This window comes from Helicoverpa zea, chromosome 3 (genome assembly GCF_022581195.2).
Source record: "Helicoverpa zea isolate HzStark_Cry1AcR chromosome 3, ilHelZeax1.1, whole genome shotgun sequence".
NCBI classification, from domain to species: domain Eukaryota; kingdom Metazoa; phylum Arthropoda; class Insecta; order Lepidoptera; family Noctuidae; genus Helicoverpa; species Helicoverpa zea.
The window spans coordinates 3,581,693-3,601,838 of record NC_061454.1 but is presented as its reverse complement, the minus strand read 5'-3'; the positions used below and the strand labels follow the sequence as shown (position 1 = coordinate 3,601,838).

The following is a 20,146-nucleotide window of genomic DNA, read 5'->3' as shown; positions in this document are numbered from 1 at the left end:
GCAAGGGCGAGTTGTAACGCTCGTTTATTATTCATATGTTATTACTTGTGTAATTTGTGTCGTTGCAGTAATTACTCGTGAGAGGAAATCCTCGTTGTTTTGTAATCATTCGTACGTAATGCGCAATCAGTTTCCAGTGCCTGCTTATCTAACATTATTATGATGATTGTGTTTCATTATAATACATTTAGATTTGAATACGAACACTGTATTGCAATAAAAAATGTTAAGTACAAAGTAATTTGCGGAAATCATGTTTTTTTAGCGTCTTGATTTAATATTTACAGAATTTATATTTGTTTAAATAAATAAAGTAAATAAAGCGTTGACATGAAACTGCACAGGAAACTTAATGAGAGACGGACAATTTTATCGCTCTAATAAACCGTTTAAGTAATTTAAATTATATACAGCCAACGTAAATTAAAGATGAATTACAAACACATAAACCGGTGCTCTATGAAATGAATGCATCCGTTAAAAAAGCGACCAGCAATCAAAATGGTGGACAAAAACCACGCTTCGAGTTTCGCACGAGACATAATCTCATCTAAATCACCTAAGCGGTGTATTTTACTTTCTACGACAATTTTGAATAATGCATTCTCCTTTGTTTGAATATAAAATTTATGTTAAAACATTATTATGTTAGAATAAGTACCCGTAAAGGGATTTCATATGATTATACACGGAACTGCAAGTTTCTCGATTGCGCCAAATGTCATTTTAATAGTTTTAATTACATCTGTCGGTGAAGGCTAATTGTAGACAAGATTGCTGTACTGCTTTAATATCTCGTGATAATGTCAATTCTTGGAATACTTTTTTTAATGAAGATTAGAAGCGAAGGCTTGCAGTTGTGGCAGTTCTAAGAAGGTTTAGCAACTTTGAATTAATGTTTTAAAGTACTAAGGTAGGTACTGAGACTTGATCAAAAGATATTGGGTTATCAAAATTAAAAATATCTGGGTTTTGAGCATTGTCTTTTTAAATACATAGTCAATGCGTTCTTGGCAAATGAACATTGAAGTTTAAATATTGTTATGAGGGGTACTGAAAGGATTAGGTATGCCTCATATGCCTCAATGATATGTTACCTGTAACGTCCCCGTGTATAATTGTAGATAAATTACTTAATATGTGAGTTTATAGCGTAAGATTAGCAAAGATGTTAAAACCCTCTTGGAATTGTATAATTTTGTGCTAAGTCAGATAATCTGAGATGTCTAAAGAAGAGTTGGACTTAAAAATCTACACGAAGATGTAATCTCATCCTTCTTAGAGTTTAATCTTTTAGTAATATTGAACAATGTTTAAGAAAAGGTCCTCGAATTTACAGAGATTATATTTTACTTGAAAATAAATTAATTAAGTAAGCTTTGTCTAGTAAGTTTCTGTGCTTTGTAAAGTAGGTATGAAATTCAACAAAAAAAGGATTACCTATATTTTCAACTCAGAAGAAGATTGCCTTATCAACAAAAATATAAAAAAAAAAACAATTGATGACTGATCTGATCTATTTTCTTTTTAAGCAAAATAAATGATCACAGTCAAAAAGGTAGCTTTTCGTATTATTGTTTTTCTGATAAAGAAAGTAAATAAGAAAGAAAATGTCTGTAAGTAATCAGAGGACCCACGCATTTGTAAGGAAGCTAGTCTATAAATATTTTTTATATTGTTTTCTAGACGACCTAAACAGTGGAAATTTTTAAACTCCATTTGACATTTGTATACTAAAATATATTTTTGTTGTAGTTTTAATTTGTATAAATTTAAAAAGAAAGGTTGATTTGGTTTGGTTGAAAACTGATTAACTTAACTTAACGTCCAAAAAGTGTATTAGATATTAAAATATACAAACAAATGGTGGCAAATCTATTTTAAAATATTCCTACAGATTAAAATTCAAATAAATCAACATTTAAGAACTACATATATCCTCCAACATAGTTTATTATCATGACAATAAAATTTATAACAGCGAGAGAATTTATTTGACTGCCAAAGTTGTTACCATTAACTAAGTTGCAGATAGTTGCAATACCAATAGTGGTCCGTTTATAGCTTACACGCAATTTGCTCAAAGATGCCGACACTAGCAGATAAATAGTACTCTCAGCTATATAAAGTTTTCATAGCTTCTAATTGGATGCCTAATACGGACTCCATATGTCCTAGAGGGATAATGGTATCGTAACGAATAAAAGTGACCAATAAAGCCTAAAGCGGAATAGATTTTGTTCTACATTTATTATTTATGGAACTGGATTTGGTAAATTAATCTATTTTTATAATATAGTATTTTATAAGATATCTTTGGTGGCATTTTTTTATTTATTTGACGTTATTATCGCATGAACAAATCATTACTTTCCGTTATCACTGCGCTATACTAACCTAAGCCAACTTTACGACCTTCACTTAGGACCTGTAATGGATACAGAATAATCTCTCTAGCTCAAATCACCCATTAACTAGCAGCATACTTAATTACGTCGCTAGTGGGCCACAGTTAGGCTTTTGACACGGCAGACAAACGCATATATCGTGACTTTGGCCAGTAAAGTCAGTTTGTTGATAAAGTCAATTAGCGGTATCGAAGTAGGGACCCGTATCAAGTGATTCAGCCCACAGTCGTGGCGGCGGTGATATCAGCGCGCCGCCATTGGCCGGGCGTGCCTGAGGGGAGTGGCCTCGGCCCGCCACTTTTTTGTTATACTTTTTGAGCGGTGCGTAGGCGACCGTAGCCGGCTTTATTCTCTACCAGTCGATTGAAGGCGTTGGTGTGTTATAGTTTATTGCTCTGTTGTCGTTTGAGACGTCACGGGGTATCATGTAAATTGTGGCCTTTATTGACGGCAATTTATTCGTGTTCACTATCTTTCGTCTCGTGCTTAATAAGGACTTTATTTCGGAGTTCATCGGTGTGAATTGAGTGTGGTAAGTGTTTTTCAATTATTATTTTATTGCTCATGTTTAATTAACTTTTTTTTCATGAAGTTAGTACAATTGGGTTTTATTAATATCATTGTAAAGTAATATTTCAATTTCTTTCCTAGGCCTATTAAATCTTCAAATTAATTTTGATATCTGCAAAAAATATTGAAATGCAAATTATTTAAATTGACGTCAATATTATACTTAAATTTACATTATTTCATAACCTTGATGGGGTCCTATTTATTATCTATTTATTTTTATTTAATAATTTATTGGAATACTAACCAATTTTTGTTCTGCTTTTAATTTTAAATATTTTTACTTTAAAATTTTACTTCACACAATTATTACACCAACTGTTACAAATACCAAAAAAGGTCTCACTAACCAAAACTTAATGATATAGTTGGACATAATTAATGAAAGTATCCGCATGACGCTTCCCATCTTTCTAATTATCCGTAACAACAATCTATTAAAATAATGACATTACTATAGTTACCGGCTTCCATTAATCAAAGCCCACAAGTTTGATGTCTCCCATCATATTTTTTGGGAGTCAAAAAAGGCATAATACCTGATATTTTAAAGGCATTTGCATAATTAGGTGAATTTTATTGCTTTATTGAATTAGGGCCGATGTCAGGCTCAAAATTGAAATCAGCAGGGGTCCTTGTGTTGTTAATTTTGTTTATAGCTTGTATTATGGTCAGTTTTGAATGTTATTCCCATATCTCAAGCTCTATAAAAGTTGTTAGATATTGTACAGATGGACAACAATAGCGTATTTATGTTATTGATCTTGATTTTATTAGCCTGAGCGCCGGAATGTGTGGGTCATTTCATATTTTTTATAAGCTCGTGTAGTGTCATTTATTTTATGACTGTCGTGTTTGTGGGCAAATGTGTCGTGCTCATAATTTGTCCAATTTACATGTATGTTAATTATAAAACTATAAAATCTATTCGTAATTGCTATTAAATTCGTAATAAAAAATATTTCTATCGATATTTTTACCGACGGCAGCGACGGGTGGCGTAAAGTGTGATGTAAAATAAGTACTGATGAGTTTTATAATTGATGGAAAAATATAAAAGTTTAAGTTAACTGCGTTTAGCACTCCTTTCATAAACTACATATTTACTTACATAAAAATCGTCATTACTTTTTAAACTATTTAACTCATTCTAAGAAATAAAGAGGAAAAATGAAGTAAAATATTAATTGTATATTTTATGATATAGTAATTTTAATTACTTCTATGAAATAAAATGTTAATATCTCTTTTTCACCGCAACTCGTAATTTATTATAATCATAAAACTAACAGAAATTACAAAATAATTGCTATGTACTAGTTTATGTTTAAAATAGTAATTACATTTCCTTTATATTCACATTTATAACTTCAGAAATGATTTGTGACTCGCACGCAGTCGTTAGATATCTTTATTACCCTTTCAACTGATCTCACGTCTACATTGCTGCAATGTTCACTAAATTGAGTTCTCACATCACAATAGCCTTTGGAAAGACTGATTTTAACCGATTTTTTACTAAAGGGTTGTCCGATCTCAATTCGATTAACATTACCAGTTGCGTAGAGCCGCGCGGCTACCCGGGTCGCGGAACAATTGCTTGGAGGATGACGGCGCGATGGAAGGTCAGAGATCTTCATACACCAGACGATATTAAACCTTCGTGATGACTTGCGGATGCCTCCGGAACGCGAGCAGCATTGTTGATTGTATTAGACTTAATTAGATCTTAATTAACATTCTGGTTTCTCATTACACGGTACTCGATGCTACTAGCCGCGCTCGTAATAGGAATGTCCATTTAAATCCATACCGCTTGTATCTTGATTATTTTTTTGTAATGTTCATAATATTAAAATTGAAGATTCTCCGTTGTTCGTTATGGGGTGATGAAATTGAATCGGATGTTATTGAGATTGTGATTACGATAAATAATATTAGCTTTGTGAATGTTATTAGACGCGCAGATCTTTTTTTTCCCAAGTTCTACGATGAAACAAATTATGTAGAAATGTACGGTATTCAAAGTGATAATCATTTGTCTGCCGACAATGGAGTAGCGAAGAATGTAATAGAAAAACTATGCAATGCGCTTAATGCAGTTGGAACAAAGGAGTAATTAAATTGTTCAAATAAATCTACAAGTGGGGAAGTAAACGATAATGAATTTTATTGCTTTGTGTTTAAGTTAATGTTCCAAGGGATCTAGTCACTTGAGTAAAGGATGATACGTCGGAGGAATTTGAACTTGGTGTAATAGCATTAGCGAGGTAACGTCAGGGTTATCAGGTACCGTCAGACATCAGTCAGGAGACGCATGAGTCAGTGGCAGCTGTTATCTGAAGCTCAGCGATATAATCCGAGACGCCATTAACACTTAGCTGCAGACCTAATGGACAAAAACGGTTAATCCCTCAATTCTTAGAGCAAACGATAAACTGCAGAATGGAGATTCCGAAGTTTGGATAAATGGTTGTTTGTTGGTAGACGTAACTTAGGGAAATAAAGCTGTAGGTGTAGTATAACTAAATGCAAGTATGGATTTTCTTTCTACAGGTATTACGTTAGAAATATTCAAAGAGAACATTGTAAGACAATCGCTAGAGGTTTTGTTACTTTTATTTACATTGATTTTAATTGTTTGAAGACATCAACTAGAAAATTGAATCCGTAATTTTGTTCAATATTCATTGAATTCATTAGGGTACCATAATATCACAAAAGTTTGGCAAATAAATTCACGAAATAGGAATAAGTATTAATTCCTTCTCCAATGAACTTCACGCTACACCATAACAAAACTTTAATTCAATATTGAAAAACGTTCCCAGTAGCTTAAATAGATAAGTTTACTTACAATAGCTAAAACAGTTGATTATCGCCCGTGTCGTTGAAAGGACACAAAAAAATTAATCCTACAGGCGCCTCTTAGTTTCTCGTTCATAATCCTATTATATTATAATTCTTCCACTATCTGCATAAAGGAAATATTATCTAATCTGAATGTATTAAATTAAAACCTTCATAATAATTTATCTTTGGATCAACGCAACTAATAGTTTTTCTTTGTCCTTTTTGTAACCATCCTATTATTTTCTGCGAACATACTTTTTTCTGTATTTATATAGGAAATAAATGGTAATTTTGTAATTGAATTAATAACAACGGATAATTGTAGTCTTCAGTCTTGTGTCATATAATCGTGTATTTTATGGAGTTTATTAACGTATTTCCATAGTTAATCGCGTGAAACTAAGATCGGATCAATTATACAGCTAGAGGTAGCCAGAAATTGTTGTAAAAAGTACCTAAGGATATTTTTTCGTTGGACGAAGTTGGTAAATACGGCAAATAATTTTCAATTAACAGTTCTCAGAAGTGTCAGAATTGAATTAAATCTGTATCAAATATACAGTTAATTGTTTTCGTTTAGAAGATTTTAAATTAGTCACCATAAACTTACTTTGTCTCAAGACACACATTTATAATGTTTAGCAGATACTGGAATCCACCTTATTCGCTTTCAGGGTGTCCAATACCCTTGCATCTATAATGGCAATTGATTATTCATATTTCTTAGCAATTCAACTTATGATTTAAGTCCAACGAACATTTAATGCAAAAATACAGCAACGTCTAGCACAGTTAACATAAATCATTGATCGCAAATTTCACACCGCATTGTTAACTCTATAAGGCTATGTATAAATCAAATTATTACAGTTTTTCTTTACCACCAACTACCAGGGATACAGGGAATTTAATTTATTCGTACCAACATGGTCTACAATTATAGTGGTACGTGAATCGATTAAGGTACAACCACATCGGGCTCAAAGCTTCAGAAACACATTACCTATGCCAAAAGCATGTTCATTTACGGCACTAAACTATGACAATTACAAGTTTTTACATTCTTCATAACGACCAGTTACCAATAGTGTATTAAATTATTACGATCTTTGCCAATATTTATTGCGAAGGAATTAATTGAAACACTGTATCGAATACAAACGATATACGTCGACTTGATAATTAATAGGTATGCTAAAACTCTCGTTAGGTTTTATTCGCACATTTTCAATTATAGCTTTAATGTTTATTATGATCAATAAATACTCTATTTTGCAAATTATTGTAGGTAGGATGCCTAATTATAATGTTCTAATTCTTAATACAATCACAATAAAAAACTCTTAGTAATTTTTTTCATGTCTGGCAATTTTTTTTGTCATTCAATGGCGGTTCGCATAACCGAAAGTTTTCTTCGAAATTGGCGGTAAAATATAAGTCAAGGTTTATTTAACATTCATGGGGCAAACGAACTCGATACCGCTAGAATCGAATAAAAAAATTGTCTAACAATGTATCGATTACTCGGTCAGCAGAGCCAATCAGTGGATAATATTCGTCAATATTAACCGCGGGAATCGCTGAAGCGTTGAAATTTACATCTTGATTGCTTTATTTAATTTAACCAAAGTATTTTTTATATTAACTCGGCAAAGAGGAAACGCTGGACCGTGTCGCTTAATTTATTTTTTTCGTTTTTCTGAGACAGTTTATTCACGAATTTCACTAAAACTTTTCAAAAATTTTGTTTCATTTGTAAAGTGTAATTAGGTTTTTTTTGACGTCGCATTATTTATATTTCTCCTATCGCCATTTTGAAATAGTTACGTTCATACATTAAAATAATTACCTTGCTGAAAATGAATTCCATTAAAACGACCATCTCTTGGTGTCATAGAAAAAATATCGAGAGCGTTTACATGCTTTTGCTATGAGACGAAAAAAACTTAGGTAATTTACGATCTCGCATAGATGACAGCTATGGTTAACCACATTTTTTGCTGAAATAACTTAGAAAAATAAATTAAAAATGTCTATGAGCTGAGAAAATTATACTTAGGTACTACAAACAAATTAACACCATTTATAACTGGCTGTTTCTCACAGTTTTAAGACAATATAAGAACCATTACTTAAACCTACAAATAACATTCTGCAATAGTTCTATCCTCTATTCTTCCTTGGTCTTAATTATATCCACAAAAATCTAAATCAAATTACATTTGCACCAAAATACACTTAATAAATTAGGTTCCAGGACCAATTAGCATCCATATTTACGAAATAATACCCTAAAAAATCAGATAATACCGTATATTTTCGTCCTAAAACTTAAGCATTATAACTAACTGATGTTGGATTACCGGCGCGTGCGACAGATGCGCGCGCAGGTGCCGCCACGCTCCATAGACAACAGATAGAGCATAGAGCCAGCCGATAGCGGTCTAGCTAATCATTCGTGAACTATAACCAATTTTATTGAGGACTGTCTCAAAAGATAATAGAAATAAATCTGTGGTAGTTGTGAGCATTTGGTTTTATAACGAGGTTTTTTGTATACGACATGTAATTTATACTTTATGCATTTGTTTGGTAGCTAGTTTCAGAAATTTAAGACAATAGACTGATATGATGACGTGGATGAAATAGTAGGTCTTAATCTTATAAGAAAAGGCTTTGACTATATACTTCTGTTTGCAATAAATACTTACTTAATTATTGGTAAATTGTGCCTGTTATCTCCTTAGTATATTTCCAATGCGAGCCATTTTGGTGTCTTGGAAAATAATATTACCTATGATTATGACTTACAATAATGTTACTCATAAAAAGGTTTCTATTCTAACAGTCCTAACTTTATTGTTTTTCTTATCCACCTATATATTTTGTACCTACAAATAAAAAGGCCATAATATGGAAAATCATGCTTATTAAATTATTTGTGGTTTATACTCCAACGAGTACACTACATAGAATATCGATTTTAAAATATTGTTGAAACTATTTTTCCTTCCTAAATAACAAACAAATATCCCGTTATGACGTAGCGTTAAAAACAAAAATACCAGAAACATTGCCTATGCGTAGTTGTAATTTTATCCTTATAATGTTATATATTTGTTATTAATTAGGAATTACCATACATGGCCGACAATTATGGTTTTTACACTATGATTCGGGACTAATTTTATGACACAAGCTTCCGCCTGCGGTTTCACCCGCAACTTGGGGAAACTTATAAGTAGCCTGTTGCCTTTCTCGATAAATGGGCTATCTAATAATGAAATAACTTTTCAAATTGGTCAAGTAGTTACTGAGATTTACGAATATTTAACAAACTCTTCTTTCTTGTTTTTGTTGTCTTGGGTGTAATTTAGTGCTCCCGTTTTCTTTTCATCATTAAAGCTATTCAAACCTTCATTAGATTCTCAGTAGATATTTTCATGCTCTTCAACTATATTCAGTTAAACTTAGCAACGATATCCCAAATAGATTTAAATTTTACCTCAACTGATTCACCAAGAAATTAGTGCCATTCCAAGATAGAAATTATAAATACCACTTAAAAATTTTACCATGAACAATCCCGTCTCACTTTTACACAGCTAAACTATGCGTAAGACAAAAGGCGACTACTTATCAAAAACAAAAGACAGTTTAAATTAGTTTTTTTGCACTATTAAACACACACGCGACATTCAACCCAATAACTGGGTATTAAAGTTCAGTTTTGTAGTCACAAAATATTGGAACGAAATTAACCGTTTAATTATTACTGAAATGTAATTAAACACTTGTTTAATTGGATCTCTCTAGTTGATTAACTGCGCTAATTGTTTCTCAGATATAACGAATCGCTGTCTCAGTCCGGTTAGAGAAATATGCGTCTAATTAACAGCATTACGGTAATTCTTGCTTTTGTGTTTTTTTTTCTAAGTTCTTAGTCGGCTTTGTTGACATTGTAGGCTACAGTTCTCTGGTTAATTGCCTTTGAAGAGTTCTGTGTAGAATAAAACTTATCCGGACAGACCACAGAACTCAATTAGTCACCTTTAGCTTTTCCTCCAGTTTCACCCGTGTCCCGTGGTAACTACCGTCTGGGAAAATGTACGTATGTATCACTCAGGGGTAGCTTACCAGCAGTGAAAGAATTTTAAAAATTGGTTCAGTAGTGTTTGAGCCTTTTGGGGTACAATTTGTTTGTGGGGTACAAAAGGCTCAAAAACAGGTGGAAAAGGCTCAAAAACGACTATAACAGTATTACAGTATTTTTTTGTAGTAAACAGTATTTTTTTTCGTCTTTATAATATTAGTTTAGATATCTAATATCACTCAGTCAATGAGCATGAACAGAACAGGAAATTACTTTTCAAGCACTCTACTTTTTACATTCCTATTAAAAGTTAAAATATTAACTTTTCTTCTATAGTTTATTGCTATCAATAAAAATGTTAAGTTAAAATATTCTAAGTTATAAACACTTTTTTCTAACTAAATGGTGATAATTTCTGTTATAAGTACATTGCGGTAACAACGTTATGGTCCCCCATGCGAGACGGTACTAAAAAGCATTTTATTTCACTATTAAGGTACGTTTTGGAAGCGAACTTTCGACTGCAACTGCCGTCCGCAGCGACTGCATAAAATCTGTCGATACTTGACAGCGACTGCATGTGCTGCTGCCGCTTCGAACCAAAACTATACCATGCAGACAGATGTTACCGGCCAAGCCCGATTTCAGGACAAACTTGATACAAATAAAATAAGTGGTGCAGCTGCGGAACGTGCGGTCATCAGATGCAGTCGACAGTTAGCTTCCAAAACGTACCTTTAGCCTGTTTCTAGTTGTTTTAAAATGCAGATAAATAGACCCTAGCTGTTTTGCATTCCATATTTGGAATATGCCAATGTGAATTAATTCGTTAGATATTAAAAAAGCCACTAAGTACTGATATTTATAATTGTTGAACGTTGTTATTTCTTCGAGTGTAAGGGAAAAAGTTAATTAGATCTTTTAAGATATTTTTTTAAGACATTATTCTTTAACTTTAGCGGTTTCATCCATGTCTCGAGAGAAAAGTAGCCTATAGCCTTGGGACTTGCAGTTTCTGGGATCAGCGCTTTCAACAAACTACAACTTTTTGCTGTATTATTTACTACGGCTAAAAAATCAATCTTAATGGCATCCTTATTCCTAACAACCACTTTAAGACCAATGAACCTCCAAAAATCATCAACGTTTTTCACATAAATACTTTTCCTCTTATTAACGACATATTTTTATGGTTTCTCATTAACTTTCTCACTTGTCAATATAAACACGTCGTTTGTGGCTATCTTCATCGGAGTGCTTACATTTTATTCGTCATAAACAATGGCGTATAAAGAAAGCGGATGTTTGGTATTGCAATTTAGATCGGCCACGATATATGGTTAATTGTGTATGACGTTTAAACATAAGGGCTGGCCCGACACAGGCCGTTGGTTTGTTATAAACATTAATATCCTACTAATATTATAAATGCGAAAGTTTGTATGTGTGTGTCGAAGTTTGTCCCATTTTTTTTTGAGAGAAATCATCAAATGATCTCGTTGATGCAGCGTGCGGGAGTGTCAAATTCTTACTGACTAAGCCCACCATGTTCCTTCTGGAGCCCTTTGAGTACCAGGGCAGCGGCAACTTTGGAACAAATTTTATTCCTCTCTGACGCTAAAACTGCCTACTAGATTTTGATTAAACTTTATCTACTTACTATAATCAGAGCAACATATAAGCTATATTTTATTGTCCGGGTATAGGAAGTTATCTCTCGGAACGCGGGTAGAACCGCAAGGAATAGTTAAGTCTTTAAAATACCTAATGAAATTATATCTTGTTCAATATAAAACTGTGAAGTTCACGTAACATTGCCTTCTGGTTAAATTGCTGATTTTATCTGTGTATTAGTTTTCTTATTATGGTGTTCATGTTTGTTCATATGTGCAGTTTTTGCTAATAAACTATCTATACCTAGTGATGTGTATTTGTTTTGCGACACGTTGTAAATTATTTTTCTTGTCTAACTCGTTTAAGGCTATATGTGTCATCGTATTTTATGTTGCTAATTGTAGTGGCAATAGTTGCTATTTTACTACCTATGGCCATTTTACTACTTGGAAAATTACTTTGATCTATTTCATGTATTCAGTTCACTACCTAATCATATTTGGTATTTGCAAGGCTTATACCTATATTAATCTTGCTTAAAACGCCATCTTCTAATCTTATTACTACCTTGATGTACCCATCAGGATCCGTTTGTGACACCTATTTTATATTTCCTCTTTATTTAAGTTCATTATAGAATGCAAAAAACAATATGACTATGAATAACACACTATTTTCCTTGTTACAGAACTCAATTCGAACTACTCCATCATTTTCTACTTCCCCCACTTCATCATGGGTGTGTCTGAGCCCGGTTCTTCCACCACCCCTGACCTGCCTCCGATGGAGCACGAGCGCCCAGGGTCAGGCAGCGGCCTGGATGACGAAGACATTCCTCAAAGGAAGCAGAGGAGATATAGAACTACTTTCACCAGTTACCAGCTCGATGAGCTGGAGAAGGCTTTCGGGAGAACTCATTATCCTGATGTTTTTACTAGGTTAGTGAGAAAAATTGGAATATTTTATTTATTTAATGACCGCGAAGTACTTACATAATACACACATCAAAAGTGTCTAGGGATCAAGCATTTTTATGCGGATTTCTTGAGATTGAGATGTGGCTTTGTAATAAATTTATGATTTTATAAATTTATATGGATCCTTTTTGGTGCATTTCATAATTTGAATCAGGAACTGTGAATCAAATTCGAGTAAAAGATGAAAATCAGCTGTCAATATTTTCCCTATAAACACATACAACGCATTGAAGACATTATTAGTGCTACTGTTTCCCTACTACTGATTAAAACCAACGTTATTATGGAGCGGCGACGTCATTTAAGCAGGGAAGAAATGCTCAGAGCCGTGGGAATGATAGAAGCTGGTTCCCGGCAACGTACTGTGGCTTTAGCTCTGAATACAAGTCAGAGTGTTATCAGTCGACTTTGGACACGTTACCGAAGCACTGGTACCGTAGCTGAGCGCCATGGAGGACGGTATCGCTGCACCACACGGAGACAAGACCGATACATTCAAATCTTAACTCGAAGAGCTCCAACAATAACCGCCATGATGTTAGCCGTGAGGCTTCATCACTCTTCAGGGAACTTAATTAGCGACCAAACAGTCAGAAACCGCTTGCATGAAGTGAACCTTCATTCCCGAAGACCGCTACGGGTACCACCTATAGCAATGCACAATCGTAGGATTCGATATCAATGGGCTCTTGAACACAGAAATTGGGCAGAAGAACAATGGCGTTTCGTGTGCTTTTCTGATGAGTCTCGTTTTGGTATGAGACCGGATACAAGACGTATACGACACTGGAGAACCCCTGGACGCCAACAGCGATTAAAATCCTGCCAGGAAGTCCATCCTTATAGTGGTGGAACCATCATGGTATGGGCGGGTATTTGGATCGGCGGAAGAACTGAGTTGATTTGGATCAGAAGCAACCTCAACGCTCAAATTTATGCTGAGACGATTGTATCAGACGTCATCGTTCCTCTACAAGTGCAAATCGGTCCCTTATTTCAGTTAATGCATGATAATGCACGACCGCACACCGCAAGAGTTGTAAGACAGACTCTCGCGGCAGCTAACATCAATGTCCTGCCCTGGCCTGCTCAGTCGCCAGACTTGAACCCGATTGAGCATGCATGGGATATGCTACAGAGAAGAGCTCTGCCGAATATGGAGGGTATCCAGTCGCAAGAAGACCTTTTTTTGTTGTTGCAACGAACATGGGCGGCCATTCCACATCGTGATTTGGATGAACTCATTTTGAGTATGCCAAACCGATGTTCTTGTGTTGTTAGTGTTCGCGGTAGAAACACGGATTATTAATTGTTTAAGTTACCCAATAAACTTTTAAAGAAAACTGTTATTTCAGTCTTTTTTTTCGAACTTTTGTGTTAGTGTTTCAAATGTCAAAAATCCCTTTATTAGGAAAATGGCAAATTTCTTTATTAGTGCAAAGGTGACTTGGTTTATCGTTACTGTGACAAACGAAAACACTTTATTTGATGAATCCTTAAAGAAAATTTTAATTAATATCAATCAGGAGAAAAGTTATTGCAAAAATATATGTTGATCCCTAGACACTTTTGATGTGTGTAGTTAAACAATCATTATGTTTTACATATGATGTTAATTTTACAGTTGAACAGTCATATTTTATTTACATTCAATGTGTAGCATCTAAGCGAGATGCTCATAAGCATACTACGCAGGATGCTAACTAAAATAAAAATGCTTCATCAAGATTGTAAAAGTATTGTCATCTGTCTGCTTATTTTTTTGAAGGAGAAAAATTAATAAAATATAAAACAAAACACACACACAAAAAGTTCCGACTGTACAGGTTTTAGTCCGCCACAAATGTGTAAAAATTAATCATAATTACCCATGATATCAATGTTCGGTTTTACAATTGTATTGATAGATTATGCAAAAGGTTATTCGAAGTTAATTCCGTATTAAAATACCTCATTGTATTGCGAATAAAAACAGCGAAGTGGTCACAACTCCACTTTGAGAAAACAACTTTATTAAGACAACAATGTTAATAAAACATTTTTATTGTTACAGAGAAGATCTTGCTTTGAAAATCGGCCTCACCGAAGCTAGAATACAGGTAAGGATATTTATACAAATTCGATTTTCTTTCGACAGTAAATTAGTAATTTTTGTTCTCTGTCCGCATTTTGGGATCATCCATATATTCATCGAGGCGATATAATTAAGTCAATCAAAACGTCGGTTAAGGTAAAGTAATAAAATCAAAGTGCGTTTTGTCAGCGGTGCGACAAAAAGTCGCACGTTAGGCCCCCTGCAGACGCGCGACAGGACGCCGACTTCACAAGTCACGCTCACTCGAATAGTTTACACATTCCGAACTCTATTAATATGGCACATAAAATTTAGTTGTAAATACCGCTTTTGATAATAACACTAGTTAATTTACGCAGTTGGATTCAATTATGTTGATATTCAAGATATGATATTTTCAATAAGTTTGTTTATTGATGATGCTGTTTAAAAATCGAACTGACACTCCCACGAAGGAAGTTGAATAGGTCATGGTTGTGTTACATAGTATATTCAATTATATAAAAAAAAACTAATTAAAATAAAACAATTAAGGACGGAAGACCACATCCTAGACCTGCGACTGCAGGTCAATAGTGATTATAATCATTATATTCCGGTATATTATTCTGCGATTTTAATGAATAATAATTCATTAAAATCGCATATCGTAGGAAAAAAACAATTAGACGCATTCGTAATTTATAGGAAGGTATTGTAATTTAAATTAATGATACCATCAAAATTAAACACTTTAATTGGACACTATAATCAATTTGAAATTAAAAACGTGACTAAAATTACTTTATTTTTTCTTCTGTTTTTAACAAACATAATTATTTAAATTAACATTTCAATTCAATTAACAACAATTTGCACACTGCAAACTTTTAGTCGGCCGATAGTTTGTTCGAACTCATAAATCAGTATGAAGATGAATGGAAGTACATACGTAACAACGATCAGGTAGGTATTTGTCCGGTATCAGTCCGACTAAAAACTTTGATTGAAATCACGACGATTTGACGATTTTCTTAAAAAAAAAAATCATTTTTTTAAATCATCGGAACGACAGTTTAGTCTACAGTGTGTGCGTGGGCTTAAATTCAACAAAAAATCATTCCAGTTGTTTTCTATTTTTATATTACCTCATTACCATCACACCCTAGTTTATGTAAGTCAATTCATAGATAAGACGTGAAAGTGTAGATTTTCACACGTTGCAGTAGAGTTATGACAGACAGACAAACAGTCCCACGCGTGTTGCCAATCAAGTCATCAGTTACATTACATTATTTTATATTTATGTGTATTTATGCCTCATGATTTTATTGCCCTCGATGTTTTAATAACGAAGTCTGTACAAGCCTGTTAATACAGTCGACTGATTTATCTACAATTTGCCGAAAGAAAATTAAAAAAAAGGATTTCGAAAAATCCAAAAACTTTGAAATAATGTTTTTTTCTTTTTTTATCATTTTTTTTATTTATCAACAAACCGAAAATAAAACTCGTGTTTAAAACTATCTCAAGTTGTAAATATTTTAAAGTAAGTACTCTTACTTAGAAAAAGTTGGTTAGTCCGTTTACTATGACCATATAAAAGTAACATTAAAGAAGGAACATTCCCATCTAAGCACTGTTAATTTACATTAATTAAATTGAGTGCTTTATGTAGAGAAAAAAAAACAGTTTTTTACGTTTCACTTTTTTTATAAAATGCTGTTATAGTCAACAGTATCATTCTATGCAGCCGTAATAGGAATTGCTTAAGACACGGCACAATTAATAAATTGTACAAAACAATAACACAATTACTCAGGAATTTGTTACAAACCAACGATTTATGATTTCTTTATGCACTTACTTATAAAGTTAATAACACTCATTGTGTGTTAATATTGTAATAAATATGATTTAGAAACAGTCCAAGCATTCTTTTTTACTTATATAGAAATAATTAGCAAATAGTTGTAGTCTTAATAATGGCCATATCAAGCTGTATTGAACCTATTCACATACTTTATATGGCGTAATTTTAATATGTCAATTTATATAATACTTATTCGGCCCCAAGTCATTATGGAAACGCAAATAAATTCCTCAAAACGCATAACCGTTAAAATTTTACAATTTTCAAAAAGGTCACGTTGGGAATTTCGTTTTTTCATAACACACTCAAAGTGCACTATTAAAAGAGATTAAAGCGATTAATATCTGTCATTACGCTGTCGATGTATGGTCACCGTGGTGTATCAACCTTCCTTATATGACATGTGGGGAAACGCGACTCCGCCCGTACACATATCGGTGGAACGACACCTTAATGATCACTTAATCACGGCATACGAGACCGTCGGATGTTTTCATTAATGTCCGAGTCGCTGCAAAATTGGAAATACGACTTTGTTGGAAATTGCCAATTACTTAGAAAACGTTGATAAGTTTTTTTTACGTTTGTAGCTTATTGGAAATTGTTTGTTTTTTATGGAACTACGTTGAAATGTGAGGAGCATGATATTCTGTTGATAGATTAATTTGTATGTATCGGTCGTGATCTTTTCTATTAAAGTGCGCTCCTATAAGGAGTCAATTCGCATTTTGCAATGTAAATGCGCCGTGTAAGCGACACATCATAATAAAATAGTGCAATTAGTAATTTATTCCTATGTTGAGGAATTTGCATGGATATGAAACATTATATTCACAAATTACATACCTAACATAATGTTTTGTCCGGAAATTATTGAATATATCAAAAGCAACTTCAAATATACAAGGTTAATAATTATTTATCAAACATAATAATTATTATTGTAAATTGTGATTTAAATATTGAGTTATGTTATTTTATTAAATTATAATTCGCTACCAAAGTTAATAAATCACATATCAGTACCTACATTTAAATCTATAATCCTGACGGACAGAAGTTTCAAAACACGTATGATTAATATGATGTCATATTTTTGTATTCTTTAATAACTTAATTGATATAGTAATTAAAGAGAAACACAATTTGATTAATCATTTCAACGAACAATTTAATAACGGTTACAAAAAATAACTGTTCGGTCCCATCGAGAGGCAGAAAGTAGATCTTTTAACAATTTCTTTAATAGGTACTATAAAGTTAATTGTGGCGCCGATATAATTAAAATATAAATAGTTTACACTAAAATAATTATCGATAGATAATAAATAAATAATAATAATAGTCAGGTCCATGTAACATAGCTAACCGCGTATTAATTAAGTTTGCCTTCAATAGCGAACTCCGGCTAATGACAAGGAGTTCCATTTATGTCCAGTTTAGGCCTTTGCAAGCAACACGCACACTGACTCCTAATCAACTTTGATTTATGTTACATTTCTTATGTTTTTTTATAAAATATATAAATATCCCCTCATAATACTGTCTGTAGGTCGTAAACTTTCTACTTGATTGTTTAATCATGTTTAAAAACTTATTAAAAAGCTAGAAAGCAAGCTTATAAATCTACGAGGAAATTGATTAGCCGTACATAATGAGTGTTGCCATCGCATAATACGATAATTTTCGAAATTGAGGAAAAAGTATTTAATGTTGCTAGGTGGATGTTAATTTGTCCATTTTAAAAGTTCAACCGTGGCTTTAGCATAATGATAATTACATTTAACACAGTCGGTATTGTGTGAAGCCATTATATTAATTAATTTTGTTGCTGTAAGTAAATTGATTATACAGGGATTGTTATTTTTGTACGATAATGTTAGTGCGTAGTTATGTTTTTCCTTTTTAAGGCTTCATTTCACCTTTTAACTAAACATAGTATAATTTTATTAATGGCTTTCCTTATTAGGTCCTCGCCTGCATTCATTCTACTAGAAAAACTAGCCATAGCCACCTTCTAAACCCGACATTTCTTTGTCACCAGGTCTGGTTTCAAAACCGTCGCGCGAAATGGCGCAAACAGGAGAAGGTTGGGCCCCACGTGCACCCATACAGCGGGTACCTGGGAGGGGCCCAGCCGCTGCCCACGTCAGCCACATTGCCGGGCCCTCCACACCCGCTGTCACAACTTGGCTTTGGGCTGAGGAAGCCTTTTGATGCTGCGCTTGCGTCATTTAGGTGAGTTAAAAAAGATTTCATACCAGAAGCCATATTATCGTCCAAAGTTCCCATCCCCAGTGATGATTAATCACGAAAAAAGTTTGCCACAATTACTAATTGAATTATTTTTCTACAGGTACGCAAGCACACCTCTATTTGGAGCACAATACCTCTCTCCGCTATCGCGCCCGCCTCTCTTCGGGGCCCCACTTTACGCCACTTCACCCGCTCACTTCCACTCCCTCTTCGCGAACTTAACAGTTCCCGAACCGCCCCGACTTTCTCCCGAGCAGTCCCGACCGGCGCCCGACCTATCGCAGCATTCCCCCGATCTCTCCCGACCGTCGTCCGGACATTCCCGATTGTCGCCCGAAGTTGCACGATCTCCGGCGCCGTCCATGTCTCCCCCGATATCCCCGGGCAGTGAAAGCCTGCATATGCAACCAGTAATGGATGATGTACGCACGTCTAGTATCGCTGCCTTAAGACTAGCTGCGCGGGAGCACGAACTTAGACTAGAATTGTTAAGACAACGAGCTGATCTGATGTGTTAATTAGGAAAATTGTATTTTTATATGATTTTTAGAATAGTGTAAATATTTTTTTTTTTGAGATTTGAGACATAGATTTGGTATCCAGACGTGTATTTTTTGATATTGTAAATAAGTTTATGTAAGTATGTTAATTTAGTTTCTAGTTTTCCTATCGTAAATCCGTCCTTACGTTGTAATTATTATTATAGTGATAAATAAATAAATACAGTTATTTTTAATCGCTTTGTTTTTTTTTGACTTATAACTATGTACCATTCCATTACTTACCCATAATTATATTGAAAACTGCAATAATAAACAGAAAGGACAAAAATGACGTGGACTATAATAATTTACAGTAATTCGAAAATTCTAGAACCCTCAACAAAAATTAACATAGCGAATCATGGTAACGATTATGTCAGCAGATACAGCATTTACTGAATTACATTCAAATATTTATAAGAAAGATCAAATACTAGATACATACTTGAAACATACAAACATACAAATCATCTATTATCATAGGCCATACCTCAATAGAAAAGGATGACTCAATCCTTCAATGCTGGGGTCATTAATCGCACGTTTCTATCCATGGAGAACCATACTACGGTCTAAAGATCGCCATGACAGCCTAATGTAATTAATATCAATGGTTTCATCCGCAAAATATGGCTTTGGCCAATTTGTAAGGCTCTGAGATTTACGCGAGGATGTGGTAAGATAGATAGCGAGAAGCGATTTGTACAAAATTAAAATCTTACTCAAAGATAACTGCGTGTGGGCAAATCCTGGAGTTAGGAGTGGCAATTAATGATATCTGCAAGGGGGAAATCAGGGATTCAGAAGACAGCTGTAGATTTAACTAAGTGTAGATGAACGGCAGAATCCAGTGCCTAGCCATGATGTAGTTAGTAATTATCGTTAACACTGTAATCCGCAAGGAATT

General features: G+C 33.8%; 1 protein-coding gene across 1 annotated transcript; it reads left to right on the top strand.

Moving 5' to 3' along the window:
• Positions 1 to 2,779: 2,779 nt before the first annotated feature.
• On the top strand, positions 2,780 to 19,433 carry LOC124646057 (homeobox protein aristaless-like). Its single transcript, XM_047186091.1, has 5 exons — positions 2,780 to 2,940; positions 12,227 to 12,476; positions 14,569 to 14,614; positions 18,486 to 18,679; positions 18,798 to 19,433. The coding sequence occupies exons 2-5, from the start codon at positions 12,274 to 12,276 to the stop codon at positions 19,213 to 19,215; spliced, it is 861 nt and encodes a 286-aa protein (XP_047042047.1). The 5' UTR covers positions 2,780 to 2,940; positions 12,227 to 12,273; the 3' UTR covers positions 19,216 to 19,433.
• Positions 19,434 to 20,146: the final 713 nt, after the last annotated feature.

Bases quoted from the DNA above. Each gene is read 5' to 3' on its own strand.
- LOC124646057 (XM_047186091.1), top strand. From the start codon at position 12,274: ATGGGTGTGTCTGAGCCCGGTTCTTCCACCACCCCTGACCTGCCTCCG. The intron at 12,477-14,568 runs GTTAGTGAGAAA...TTATTGTTACAG, and splicing joins TATCCTGATGTTTTTACTAG to AGAAGATCTTGCTTTGAAAA. The intron at 18,680-18,797 runs GTGAGTTAAAAA...ATTTTTCTACAG, and splicing joins GCTGCGCTTGCGTCATTTAG to GTACGCAAGCACACCTCTAT.